The sequence below is a fragment of the Cnephaeus nilssonii genome (genome assembly GCF_951640355.1).
Source record: "Cnephaeus nilssonii genome assembly, chromosome: 14".
NCBI classification, from domain to species: Eukaryota; Metazoa; Chordata; class Mammalia; order Chiroptera; family Vespertilionidae; genus Cnephaeus; species Cnephaeus nilssonii.
This window is the reverse complement of record NC_137085.1, coordinates 44,986,050-44,999,869: the sequence shown is the minus strand read 5'-3', so window position 1 is coordinate 44,999,869 and position 13,820 is coordinate 44,986,050. Positions and strand designations below refer to the sequence as shown.

Genomic DNA, 13,820 nt, shown 5'->3' with positions numbered 1-13,820 from the left:
CCTGTCGACTCTGCATTTACTGTAATCAATAATTTAAAAAACCAAACCAACCAAGATGGTACAGCAACGAGAAGAGGCAAATATAATACACTAAAGCAGGTTTTTCAGCCTCGGCACTATTGATATTTGGAGCAGGATACTTCTTTGTGGTGGGAGCTATCCTAAGCATTGTAGAGTGTTTAGCAGCATCCCTGCCTTATACCTCTTAGATGCTAGTAGCGCCTTCCCTCCTCTCCCCAATGGTAATATCAAAAAATGTCTCCAGACATTGTCAAATGCCCTCTGGACTGAGGGAAGGGGGGGTTGCCCCCAATTGAGAAGCACTACCCTGCAGGAAAAGCTGAACGTGCCCACACCTGAAAGCTGACGCTGCCCACGGGCAAGTAGCTGTGGTCCTCCAGCATGCTCAGATATTCTGCCACCAAGGCAGCCGCGTGCACCAGGCACATGGCGGCCTCCGTGTAGCACTTCTTCTTGGAGTGTTTCTCTGCCATGTTCTGGAGCCAGGTCAGCCGCAGGTCGGGGGATGTCTGGTAACTCTTGGCAATTCTGAGGACGGAGTGAGAAAGTTTCAAGGACAACTGGTTAATGACACTGTTTTTCTACTATGTATGGCCACTCCCCCCCCCCCTAAGGAATTTCCTCCCAAGAGTTTTGCCTACACATTCAGAATATGAGAGAAAAGGCCAACATTTACCAGTCTAGCTGCTTTCACTCCATGTCTAAGGTGTTTTGGACCCCAAGGAATAGCATTTAATGAAAGCTTTATGGGGAAAAAAGAGACCTGATAAAATGATATCTATATTAATGAATCTCTAGCAGTTTTCTTCCTTTTCTTTCCTTTCTCTCAAAAAACAGAAGACAAAAGTACTACCCTTCTTATTTCATCATATCAGAATGATTTTGCCTCTGCAAGTAGTTTCTCCTGAGGCAGGGCTGCGAAGCAAAATTTTAAGCTACAGAGTAAAATATGATTTTTAAAAATAAAACTGTACATGTATGTCTGAATATAATAGTAAAAACACATAAGAAATAATTCATATAACAGTTGATAGTTCTTTTCTCTCACTCTATACTAAGTGGAAGATAGTGTTATAAAATGGGCATCTTACTTTAAATTAGGGAGATCTTTCTGACAACTTGTACATGAATAAACTCTCTCTGAATAATTAATTTCTACCAGTTTCTATAAACAGTTTTGGATGTATCACCCAAAACAGTGTGCCCACATGGCCTGTGATAATAACATTAATAAGAACTCCACCGTGACAAACCTTAGCCCCTCAAGTGACACCCTTTTGATTTCATCAGAGAAGTTTACCTGTACATGAGATCCATAAGCATCTCAGGATCTTCCTGAAATTCCCTCATTTTCACTGTGTCATATAGGATGCTATTCAGATTGCAGAGAAGTTCCTCGACCTGCAAAAAAGTGTAGAAAAAGTAATCTTCCCTTTGTAGTTCATGGTAATGAGTTAGAATTGCACTGAAAGTGCAAGAGCAGCAGGAGCAGGCTTCTCTAGGAGAGGAGAGGTTGCGAGTGGAGGGGAGTCTAGACGGGATCCTCTGTGGCCTTCACCTTTGCAGGTGAAAAAAAATTTAGTGTGAATTGTTCCAGTTATTTGCAACTTGAAGAATCCTAAAGTATAATCCGGAACATCTGGGCTGTTTATACCAGGTAGGAGACAGCTTAGGATGTCAGCTTAGGTTCTACGTTTTATATATATATATTTGTAACATACAGTAACACTGCCATTAATCAGCATGCTTTATTCCAGAAACTTCCTTAGCAGAGAAAGACAGACTGGCAACTGTGATCCTTAAAGTTCATTACCCACAGTAAATGAGACTGAGGCTACCTGAGCACTTCATATCCTATCTAATAAAAGAGTAATATGGAAATTGACTGCCACTCCAACACACAAGATGGCTGCCCCTATGTGGTCAAAGATGGCTGCTCCCATGTGGAAACAAGATGGCCACCACAAGATGGCCAGCAGGGGAGGGCAGTTGGGAGGGACCAGGCCTGCAAGGGAGGGCAGTTGGGGGCAATCAAGCCTGCAGGGGAGGGCAGTTAGTGGTGACCAGGCCGGCAGAGGAGGAAAGTTGGGGGCAACTGGGCCTGCAGGGAAGGGCAGTTGGGGGGGACCCAGGCCTGCAGGGGAGAGCAGTTGGGGGGGACCAGACCTTCAGGGGACAACAGTTGGGGGGACCAGGCCTGCAGGGGAGGGCAGTTAGGGGTGACCAGGCCTGCAGGGCAGGGCAGTTAGGGGTGACCAGGCGGGCAGGGGAGGGCAGTTAGGGGCAATCATGCTGGCAGGGGAGCAGTTAGGCATCAATCAGGCTGGTAGGAGAGTGGTTAGGGGGTGATCAGGCTGGCAGGCAGAAGCGGTTAGGGGCAATCAGGAAGGCAGGCAGGTAAGCTGTTGGGAGCCAGCAGTCCTGGATTGTGAGAGGGATGTCCGACTGCCTGTTTAGGCCCGATCCCAGTAGGATTGGGCCTAAACGGACAGTCAGACATCCCTCAAGGGGTCCCAGATTGGAGAGGGTGCAGGCTGGGCTGAGGGACACACCTCCCCCGTGCACAGATTTTGTGCACCGGGCCTCTAGTATGTGTGTGTATATATATATATATATGTGTGTGTGTGTGTGTGTGTGCGCGCGTGCACGCATATATATATATATATATATATATATATATATATACACATACATGTGTGTGTATATATATATATATACACACACATTTATATACATATATATACACACACACACACATACATATCCTATATAATAAAAGCCAAATTGTCTCCTCAACCAGGAGTTCGACCGGGAGTTCCAACCGCCTGTGGCCCCTCCCCCTGGCTGGCCCTGCCCCAGATCGGCCCCCCCCCTTCGATTGGGGCAGGCTGGCTGAACCCCACCAGTGCACGAATTTGTGCACAGGGCCTCTAGTATATATATAATATGTAAAATAACACTATATAACATTTATATATTACATATATAAGTATATAATATATAACTATATATTGTACATATAACATATTACGGTGTATGTATATATGCATACACACACACACACATACACACACACATATGAATTTATTATTATTGGCTGATCCCCAATTCATGCATGAGACAAGGCATGCTCTTCAGCCTACCTGGGTGGGGAAAGGAGTGGTCTGCATGGCTTTGTCCTCTTCTGCATAGGCCAAAATTGTCCTCAAGGATTTTCTCAGGTGCTCCTCATTAAAGTCTTGTGCTTTGCCCACCAAAGATGCCAGAGACATGGTTACTTGCATCTTTACTCTTGCAAAGTTCTGGATCAGTTAAAAGAAAAGATGGAACAGTAAGAGGCACTCAGCTAGTGGGTCATTGAAGGCAATAGAGCCAGACACCAATAACTCTCATCATTGAACCTATCATCTCCTTTTCTCTCAACAAAATGTGAAGTGTACTCTGCACAAGATTCATATTGTTGTTTAAATGGCTTAAAAGGGTATTGCTCTGACATTAAATTTTCATGGAGGCCTGGGCAGCCTCCATGTTGCCAGGCTGGAAGGTTCCTACAAAGTTGGCTCACAGGATGTCTCCTTTCATGCCAAGATTCTTCTTCTTGGAACTTTATTTAAATGCACAGAAGAACATGATCTCCATGGCCAGGATTTCTGAGATTCTGGACTCTGGGTAGGCCGCCACTTTCTGTTTCTCCTTCCCTTCCAGGCCCATGGGAAAAATATGAGTATTCTAAGGGCCCCTGAGGAATGTTCTAAAGGCTTTTAAATAGTAATGCCTAATATAGACTGAGGACCCTGCCTTTCTTCCATGAGCCAATTTATCTTTTAATATCACTCGAGCATGCTCGTGAACATGACCACAAACGTAAATTCCAAAAGAACATACCAATATCTAGACCAGCTAAAGCAAAAGTTGACTCTTTTACAATAAGATAGTCTCAAAGGCTGCTAAGCTTCGATGAAAACTCAGGTGTAGTTTCAAATTCTCTTCCACAGGTCATTGTGGAACCAGTCAACCAGAATTTATAAATAAAACAAACTCTTCAGAATCTTTATTCTGCCTGTTGTATTCCCCCCACCCTAACCCCGCCCCCCACAGATGACAGCTTTGAATCTACATCTATTCATTCATTTTTTATTGAAACACCCGCGTGGAAACCACTGCCTTCATCGGTCTTGATGTTCATTTTTGGATGCAAATTTAAACAAAGGCTGCTATCCCTCTGCCTACTCAATTGTTTTCTTTGCATAGGAAGAAGTAAATTGCAACCCTGCAAACATTTCCTCAATCAACGTTTTGCATTGACTTTCTCTATTGATTCTGGGTCACCCAGCTGGTCTGAGCTCTTACACTGATGGCTCCAAAACTGAATCTCATGAGGAGGTAGAGGGTGGCACAGGCTTGGCTCCGGGTAACGTCCATGCTGCTGCTGCAGTGGTGCAGCACTCGCTGACACAGGTCTGCACACTGCTCCACCTCCTCCTCAAACAGCAAGTCGCCGAACTAGGAGAGACACAGGGGCTATTAGGCACTTTCATATGCTTTCTGGACTGGATGCCTGTTGAAATATGCAAATGTCTGCTTGGACAAGCAAAAAGCCCGGAAGAGTTCATGCATTGCTCCATAAAGATAATGAGCTACTTGAGTCAGAAGATGAACTGAAACGATGGAGTTGAGATTTAATTATGAACCATACAACAAGGAATAGGGCTGCATAATTAATTGCATTGTTAGCCAGGTTGCATTCACTGGCAAAGTCACAATTCTAAAGGGATGATCCTGACTTACTGGGTTCCCTAAAAATTACTGGTGACTAAGAAAGAGAAAATGACCCTGCTAGGGAGAGCAGAGTTTCACTTTCTAAATGGAAAAGATCCCACGTGGAAGGCACCAAGTGAGATTTGCAATAAAGGGGGAGAACGCCAACTGCCTTAGACCACCATATTTAAGGAACATCTATAGTCTTCAGGCTGCAAGAAAGAGAAATGTATTTCTATACTTTCTGTTATTTTTAAAAATTCTTTATTGTTTAAAATATTACATATGTCTCCTTTTTCCCCCATTGACCTCTCCCTGGCTGACACTTTCTGTTGTTTTATGGCATGACATTTTGTAAGGCTTACTGCTGGGTGTCATACACAGGACTTCAATCTCAGTCAGAGGCACTATTAAAGAAAAGGGGTGAAAGGCAAAGTTGCTTAATGGACTTTTCCTCTGATGTCTCCAGTGAGTGGCCATTCCATATTTCTACAGTTCAGCCCACATTTCAAGTTTGAGAGCCCGTTTTTTCCTTGCCATGGTGCATCTACTTTCTTCCTGGGAGACTTAAGACTTTGACCGCAGCATCACTTAAGACAGGACACTGTGGGGTTTGTGCACCTGAAGGGAGAAGTCTGAAGCTAGACGAGAATCTTAACTCTTAGTTAAGAGTAAGAAAACAAGCATTCTGCGTTTACCTTGGCAATGAGAGCACGGAGTGTTGCAAAGCAGTGAGTCAGGTAGGTGGTGCTCTGATCACAGCTCAGGGAATTCACCAGGACCCTTAGAACACCTCCCAGCAGGCTGTCTTTGCAGTCCAGAGCCGAGCTTGCCTGGGGGAACAGAACAGCATCACTGAACCTCTGAGTTGTGAACTGAAGGGTGAAGACACAGTAGATGCTTCTGACAATCAGCACAGGGATCTGAAGTTCTTTTCCTCTTGATCTAAGAGCTTATGGGTTTGGTAAAGCACCACACATATCATCTAAATAACTATTCCCAAACTCCCAATTGATTTGGGGTTTATATCTGGGCTGTTAAACTAAGTTATAATTCCGGGCAATAGCTTTTGTAATGTTCTTTCTTTGTATACAAGGTACAGCTTTCCTTTGAGCTTCAAAACACAGTTGTGGGCTTCCCAGTACAATACGGGCTGAAGGAGCTTGTTTATCAGCTACAGTAAGATCAAAACCACCAAAGATAATGACAAGTTTCAGCTTTCTTTGAAAATTGCAAATACATTGTGAGGACTGGCATTAAGTATATAGCACTCAAAGTTGTGTTATATAAGGATATAATCAATGTGATGCCAGGCATTTAAGTTATCAAAGATGCCATATACTTTTTGTCTTTATTTTTGTACAATGATTGCCTTGATTTTAGACAACTTAAGAGTTGAATATTTAAAGTGCCACTGTATTTCAACAAGTTTTCTTCTTCTGGCCTCCTCCAAAAAGCAATACTAATTCTACTCTAATGATTTCTCACTGGAAACATGTCAGGACTCATTTTTCAAGTTAACTAAAAACCCACTGTCACCTAGATGTCTTGGTAATTTGGGGAAACATTCACTTAGAAGATGAAGTTAGTGTGATGAATTGCGTTACTGTTCACAGTGATGCTACACTTTTCTACAGCAGAAATGCCAAGTTTATGGCATAAATAAATTACTTTCCAATTTGTATGCAAAACAGACACACTCTTTTTTACCCAGTCATAATCTTAGCTCCTCCACCAGATAGCAATAACTCAAGTGGATTTGACCCACCAAAAAACACCCCTAGCTACCATCCTTATTCTGGATACTGGACAATAAGCCAAGCATTCACATTATAAATGTGATACATTCCGGCAGATTTAACTACAAGGGTCAGCTTATAAAGCATCTAACTCCTCCAGGTGAACAGCAAGTTCAAAGAAGTCTGAAGAATTTTCATTATCTCTGGAATTTGTAAGCCGGACACTATTGTAAACTGCCTAACTTCATTTTTTTTTTTTAAAAAAAAGGGCATTTAGGGATCATGTTTATTTCTCTTACAAGTTTCTATAAAGAATTCTCTATTAAATTTCAGAATGTTCATGCTGAATAGAGCAGGTGTTTGTTGTCCTCACCTGGATAATGTTTTCCTGCATGTCCAGGATGATTAAATTTGCTTCTGTCGCTAGATTCCCACTGATCAAGGCTTCTTGATCTAACTCTGCCTTTGTTCTAAGAAATAAAAAAGAGGTCAAATTAGAGCACATGTCAAACCTGGCCGTATGGCAGCGATAGCAATCTATGCAACAAGGCATAAAGACATCTTCTGAAGAGTCAGGTTGGCGTGAATACAGAGCAACGGCAACATGGGTAACTGAGTGCAGGATGCTTTTTTGTGATTAGTGTCTGGTTAAAAAGGTTTTCCAGGTGGAGTCTCCAGGCCATCCTTATCCCCATTATTATGAATAATGATGATAATTACAGAAATAACAAGATGGGTAGAAAGGCAATTATTGGTTGCTACTAGCAATGAGGCTAGCCAATCAGACTGCTGCGGAAAGCCTTGGGGGCCATTCCTACATTTCATGCAGAATAACCATCTCCAGATCTGAGCCAGGGGCAGCCTCTGCAAGGAAGTGGAGGGAGTGAGGAGACTGGGTGTGACGTGAATCTGGCGACGATGCTGCTGGATTAGGAAAGGGGTCAGGGAAGAGGCCGTCTCTTGACCTCCCTGAGACTGCCTTGGGGTTGCACAGTCAAGTGCGGGCCTTTCGTCCTTTTCCAATGGGAAGCAGGATTGCACTCCTGTGGGGCAGGCCGTCTAACATCCTCCCGGATGTTCGTTACCGGTGATTATCCACTAGGGAATGGGAAATTGCCTGGTGCTCCTTCTCTACTAGGTTTCATTTTAAGGGCTCTGAGCATTGTATGCATTAGTTCATCCATTCTCATAAAATCCAAGTGAAGTTGAAAAAAGAGATTTTGCCTCATCTAAATTTAGTTTTCAGGAAAGGGAAGTATAAAGAATGGATTTTCCCAAGATGTCCCAGGGGACAAAATGTTAGCACAGGGGGTGAGTGCAGGGAGGGGGGTCATGATGTGAGCCCAAAAGTCTTGCCCCTGGATCCCCAGCTGCTCATGACTCCCCGTCATGCAACAATGGGGGCAGCTCTGTTGTTCACATGCCATCAGGGCCTCAGAATAAATATTTTCCTTGTTTTTCACATGTAGTAGAGGCTCTTTGGTCCCAAGCTGCCCTGCATTGTTTTGTTTTTCTCATTCTCCGAGTGATAATATTTGTGTAAAATAAGTGAAATAGAAACACTGCTTTTTACAAATTTACTCATAGGTTTAGATTTAGAGCAACGCTATCCAACAGAAACATAACGGGACCACATACGTCATTTTCTACTTTGCAGTAGCCACACACACACAACAAGCGAAGTGAAATAGGTGAAATTAGTAATATATTTTGTTTAACTCAATATATCAAATAATATTGTCAATGTATAATCACTATAAATATTACTGATGAGATAGTTTGCATCTTTTTGTACTATCTTCAAAATCCAATATCAAATTTACTAATGAGATACTTTACATTATTTTACTTGTACTGAATCTTCAAAATCTGGTGAGTCCTTTTCCCTTACACTACTACTGTGGCTACTAAATTGGACCTGCAGGTCTAGAGTATCCTAATCCTCCCTCCCCAATTTTTTATTGTGGTAAAATACACACAACATAAAATTTATCATCTTAACCATTTTAAGTGTACTGTTTGGTGGTATTAAGGACATTCATATTGCTGTGCAACCATCACCACCACAAATCTGTTTTTTAAAAAGCCTATTAACTATTCATTTAAAATGGTGTTTCCCAAATTTGACTGCACAACAGAATCACCTGGGAGTTTTACCAAATACTTATTTCTGGGCCCCACCACTGTAGATGCCGAATTAATTGGCCGTGGGTACATCTGGGCACTGGAAGCTTTAAAAGCTCCCCGGTGGTTCTAACATACAGCCCTGGCTGAAAATTACTGCTCTAAAAGGAACATAGCCAAGGCACGGAAAAGTGATCTGGAAGAAAATGGTGCAAGATGCCACTATTCATAATGACAAAAAGTTTTCCAAAAAAGTTTTCTAAATCGAGCTGCTCAATTTTACTATGGTTTCTTAAAAAAAAAAAAAAAAGAAGAGGAAGAAAAGAAAAGAAAAACAGATACCACCCCAATCCGCAGAGGTGAATCGTTCGCTCTGACAGTGAGCAAGCAGCCTACCAGGTAGCTCAGGGCTGAGAACTGACCTAGAGAAAATTGGAGGGCCCTGCACGGAAAGGCTCCATATGGTGTTGTTTCTGCAAGCACAAGGGAAAGTTTTCCAAAACATCAGTTTACACAGCCCAAGCAAAACGTGCCTCATTAAGCTCTTCTTTTCATTGCATACAGTAGATGTCTTAACCATCTGTGCAGTTCTGTAGTGCATGCATGTTTAAAAAACTATTTTTTTTGGTTTGTTCATTGCCTGAGCTAGAACTTATGGACTCTCAGAACCAAATATCTTATAAACCAGTTCAGGGGACACAGAGCAAGAATAAAAATCCTAGAGCAAATAGATGTTATTAATAAGACCAAATAACTGGGCTTTCCAAGTAACATCTATAATAAAAATGTATTTAATGTTTTAAAATAAATTAGGTCCCCAAAATTCCTATAAGTGGACCAGAATGATGCATTCCTGTGACAACAATAAAGCTAGTAACTTATATGTTTACAAAATAACCTTCAAGTCTGCCCCACCCTCCACTCCCTTATGTTGGGGGCTTCACACACCATGGGGTTACGCTTCCTAGGCCTTGTCAAGTGTGTGATGAGGGGTGTCTTTAGCTGTGCAATGTTTTGCTCAGTGAACCCTGGGATTCATTGGATTACCTGCTGCTAAGAGGAATAGCAGACATGTGCTATATATTCAATATATTTAGTTTAATGTCCTCATCTATCCAGATTATTGCATATGTATATATTGCAATCCAAGCAGGATTTTTCTTCTTTCATTTATTTATAATTTTTTCTGATAATACTAGTATACACCATAATACATCCATTGTAGGAAATACAGCAAAGCATGAAGAAGAAAACATCAATTATTTCAAAAAGAAAATCATCCAAAGAAAACCACTGTTAATATTTTGACAAATTTCTCCTCTCAGATGTGGCTCATGTGGTTGAGTGTTGACTCATGAACCAAGAGGTCACTGGTTTGATTCCTGGTCAGAGCACATGCCCAGGTTGCGGGCTCTATCCCCAGAAGGGGGTATGCAGGAGGCAGCCGATTGATGATGTTTCTCTCTCATCAATGTTTCTATCTCTCTATCCCTCTCCTTTCCTCTCTCTCTAAAAATCAATAAAAACATATTTTAAAAATATTTTGATAAATTTTTTCCAATATTTCAAAAATGTATTTACTATATGTAATTACAGATTTAAGATTCTACTCTAAAATCAAGTGTCTTTTGTTTACTGAACTATATCATAAGCATTTCCTGTGTCATTAAAATGATTTCAAAACATTTTAATGCCAACCTAATATTTCCCTATTCTTGAGCATTTAGAATGTTTCTAATAAAAAAATATGTAATGCTAATATAAATATCCCTGAATAGACATTTTTGTGCACATTTCTGGAGAGGAAATATAAATTGAAATTATGTAGTCTTGGGTACCCTGTGCTATCCCCATCAGTAGCTTTTGTTAAGCTATCTGAGATTGCTAAATAGTTGCTTTCTTTAAATGCTTATCAATGTGATAAATGTTTAAGAGCTGGAAATCATAACTCCTTATACCTTTGATTATACCGAGTCCCTGGATGAACTGAATTTACACAGATCATAATGATTTATTTTCTTACCCTTGGAAGGATGTAGTAATACAAGGAGCCTGGGAAAAATAGTTTGGAACTTTAGGTAAAAGTAGCACAAAGTTGCTGAGTGACTCACTTATCTAGCTTCTCATTAGCTTGCCGCCAATGTGTCTGCTCCTTCTTCCATCTCAAATTTTCACTTAGGCATGAAAATCGGTCATTCCCTAGGAGTTAAGAAATGCACGATAGGAATGTGATTAGCATGAAACCTTCCAAGATAACCAGAAGTTCTGTAACAAGGTCAACTAAGAGAACTCAGCACCGCTTCTCGGTTCGAGTCCGTGCTGAATGCTGGTAGGAGACAAAGGCCATGTCCATGTCCCGGCTGGCTTTGATTGACAAGCTAGAGTTATGGTAGAACCCCTGCCTTTCTGGAGTGTTGGTGAGCACGTTTCCAGGAACACAGGTTTCCAGTGAAACTCTGGGGGTTCTCGCTAAGTTATTGGAAAGGACAGGATGGGTGTCCAAGGAAGGTAACCAATCACACATGAAAAAGCTGAGCTCCCTTCAAGTTCCTGACCACTGTGTCCCGTTGCATCGGAGGAGCTGTTGCTCTGTTTTACTTTGAGCGCAGTAAAACAGACTGAGGCTACCGGAGCACTTCACTCTATTCTACAGCGACGAGCTCAGCCTCTTTGAGACCATTCCTGGTATTGTGGGATCTCTGGAGGACTAGAACACTCTGAGACCCCTGAGAGGATTTGTTCCATCGTAACAGTGGCCTGAGCGATTTGGGGAGATGATCTTGAAACCAGAACTACCCAGTGTATTGACCACGCTCCGAGGAGACAAGCCAAACATCCCACGGAGAGGCTTTAGCCTTGAGAGAGACACCATTTGTCTCATACGATGACTCACATTCTTGAATGTGATCTTTTACCACAGACAAGTTTTAGGCAGAAGATGCCATTTGGGGACATTTCTGGGGTTCCTGTGATCGCAGGAAAGCAGCTTTCCCTTAAGAGACACAGGGCTGACATTACACACATCATGCACAGAATCCCAGAACCTGCTTGTCTTTACTATTATAGTGTCTTACGAAGGTGATGGTGTCTACTCATGTTGGGAGGACATTCCTCCCATAAAGGGTGCAGAACTCTCTGACAGAAAACAGAGAGGGGCGGATCCAACACACCTGGCACCCGGCGCCGCATCATCTCCCCTCTGGCCCCTTCTCCGCGGAGCAAAGCCTCTTCCAGCCTGGCCTTGACATCCCTCGACTTCTGCAGGACTTGGGTACTGACTTTGTCAGAACTCGGCTTTCCCTGGACAGGACAGAGGAAGAAGGACATTTCATTTGGTGAGATCTCCGTCTATGGGGACACTCTTCACAACAGAACACTCCAAGGTGACATTGGCCAGTATGGACATGTGCTATACAGAGACACGGTTCTAGGGATCCCATGGCTGAAATCCTGTTAACAGGAATGGAGTTCTCTCTGCAGAAGGCAGGGATCCTTTCCCTGTGGAATTATCATAGCCAGATAGGTGTTGCATATGCAAATAGGTTATGGATTTTAATACAGAAATAAGAAAATGTACTGATGCCTCCATTGCCTAAACAAAGGGGAACAGTGACAAGATAGGATGGACCTTGGGAGATGAGAACTAGTTTAAAACTGAGCTACCCCACACCTACCTTGTACTCAAAACATGAGACACAGATGAAAAGGAGATCTAAAATCCTGTTGAGCTGCATGGAGGGCAGGTCAGCAATCCACTTCCTTATGAGGCTCTGGTCTGCATTTTTCATGATCCAGAGGAAGCAGATCATGAGGTTTCGGGTTGTGTCAGCATTTAGCACGTTGTACTGCTTGTAGGGCTGGGAGCAGGCAGATGGGGAGACAAATACAGAGGAAGAAGTTAAGCAGCAGAAACACTGAAAGTCTTAACCTTTTGCACTCGGATGTCGAGTGTGACTCAACACGGTTAGCATCGGTAGCAGCTCAATGAAAAAAGCAAGCGAGTGCAAAGGGTTAAGGGACATTAATCTCTTAGAACACAGCAACTGTACTTCTAACTTGGCTGGGTCGGTCTCCGGGAACTCTGCCTTTCCCCGCCAGGTTCATCCCCAACGGGCTCACCTGGGGCTGTGTCTGAGCCAGCCTTTTAGCCACATAACTTTGGGCACTCTCTGTCTCAGGAGCATTGTGGTCTGGTGGTCTGCCCTGGACCTTGATCACCCCTCCCACAATCTCAGTGGTAACAAGGGACTCCCATGCTGCTAAGATATCCAAGTATTTCTCCTTCAATCTGGACACTAGGCAACTTAAAGCAGTCTTACAGCAGAGAACTTAAAGCATAATATGCTCAACCAATTAATCAAATCCATAATTTAGTGGAGTCCTCTGTAATGTGACTTTAACCACAATTCATGTTTTTCTGGGTGTGTGGGTTTGGAAACTCAGGCTCTTGCTTGAGTATATAGGCCACAAGAGTTCATTTTAGAGTGCTGAGCATACTTTCTGTTACTCATCAGATCAACAGAGAGAACAATATGTGGCTGCACCATTGGTTCATGTGAAGTAGCTAATATCCAATGGACTGTAGTGGTGAATTTGCAATGAGCTATTTGTAAGTATGGGAGGGAAATGTTGGTTTTGGATGGGAATGATGGGGCTTATGAAATTACTTTAACTTTAGTTTTTCTGAGTATAATAAAAAGAAGACATGAAGTCTTTAGATATAAAGATATTCAAAAGGAATATCTTCTAATAGATGAGCTTTGGGCATTTGAACTTTTGCCCTTAGATCAAATAACAATGTAAAAGGCATACACCATCTCAAGCATCTCACTTTGCTAAGATGGCTATTAGAAATATTTATCAAACTGTAGGATGAGTAATGTCAACTCTCAAATGTCTGTTCTCTTTCTTACCTCCCTGTCCTCCATACCTCATGGAGGTTTACTGGGGATGGGGGGTGGGGAAGGGTAGGGGAGAAGGTGAGATTAAAAATGCTGGAGGGAAGAGAAGAAAGTCATCTAGCATGGATGAGTTAGGTCTCAATATTGCCTTTCCAGGAGAGAACCTAGTTGAGCCCTTTATAGATACTCTACTCTGAAATGCTCAGTTCCATTAGCTGGATGACACAGAGCCGACCTGACATAGGAGCATTCAGAGCTCATCAAGACACAGAGCGAG

At 42.4% G+C, this 13,820-nt stretch overlaps 1 protein-coding gene across 1 annotated transcript in view; it reads right to left on the bottom strand.

Moving 5' to 3' along the window:
* The window catches only part of DOCK8 (dedicator of cytokinesis 8), a 202,807-nt gene that overhangs the window by 30,094 nt on the left and 158,893 nt on the right, over nucleotides 1-13,820 (bottom strand). The window contains exons 31-39 of the mRNA XM_079790379.1: nucleotides 12,317-12,499; nucleotides 11,813-11,942; nucleotides 10,754-10,841; nucleotides 6,892-6,988; nucleotides 5,478-5,612; nucleotides 4,372-4,524; nucleotides 3,165-3,323; nucleotides 1,322-1,422; nucleotides 357-549 (exon numbers count right to left, since the gene is read on the bottom strand). Of these exons, the coding sequence (XP_079646505.1) occupies nucleotides 357-549; nucleotides 1,322-1,422; nucleotides 3,165-3,323; nucleotides 4,372-4,524; nucleotides 5,478-5,612; nucleotides 6,892-6,988; nucleotides 10,754-10,841; nucleotides 11,813-11,942; nucleotides 12,317-12,499 (1,239 nt within the window). The remainder of the gene's footprint in view (nucleotides 1-356; nucleotides 550-1,321; nucleotides 1,423-3,164; nucleotides 3,324-4,371; nucleotides 4,525-5,477; nucleotides 5,613-6,891; nucleotides 6,989-10,753; nucleotides 10,842-11,812; nucleotides 11,943-12,316; nucleotides 12,500-13,820) is intronic.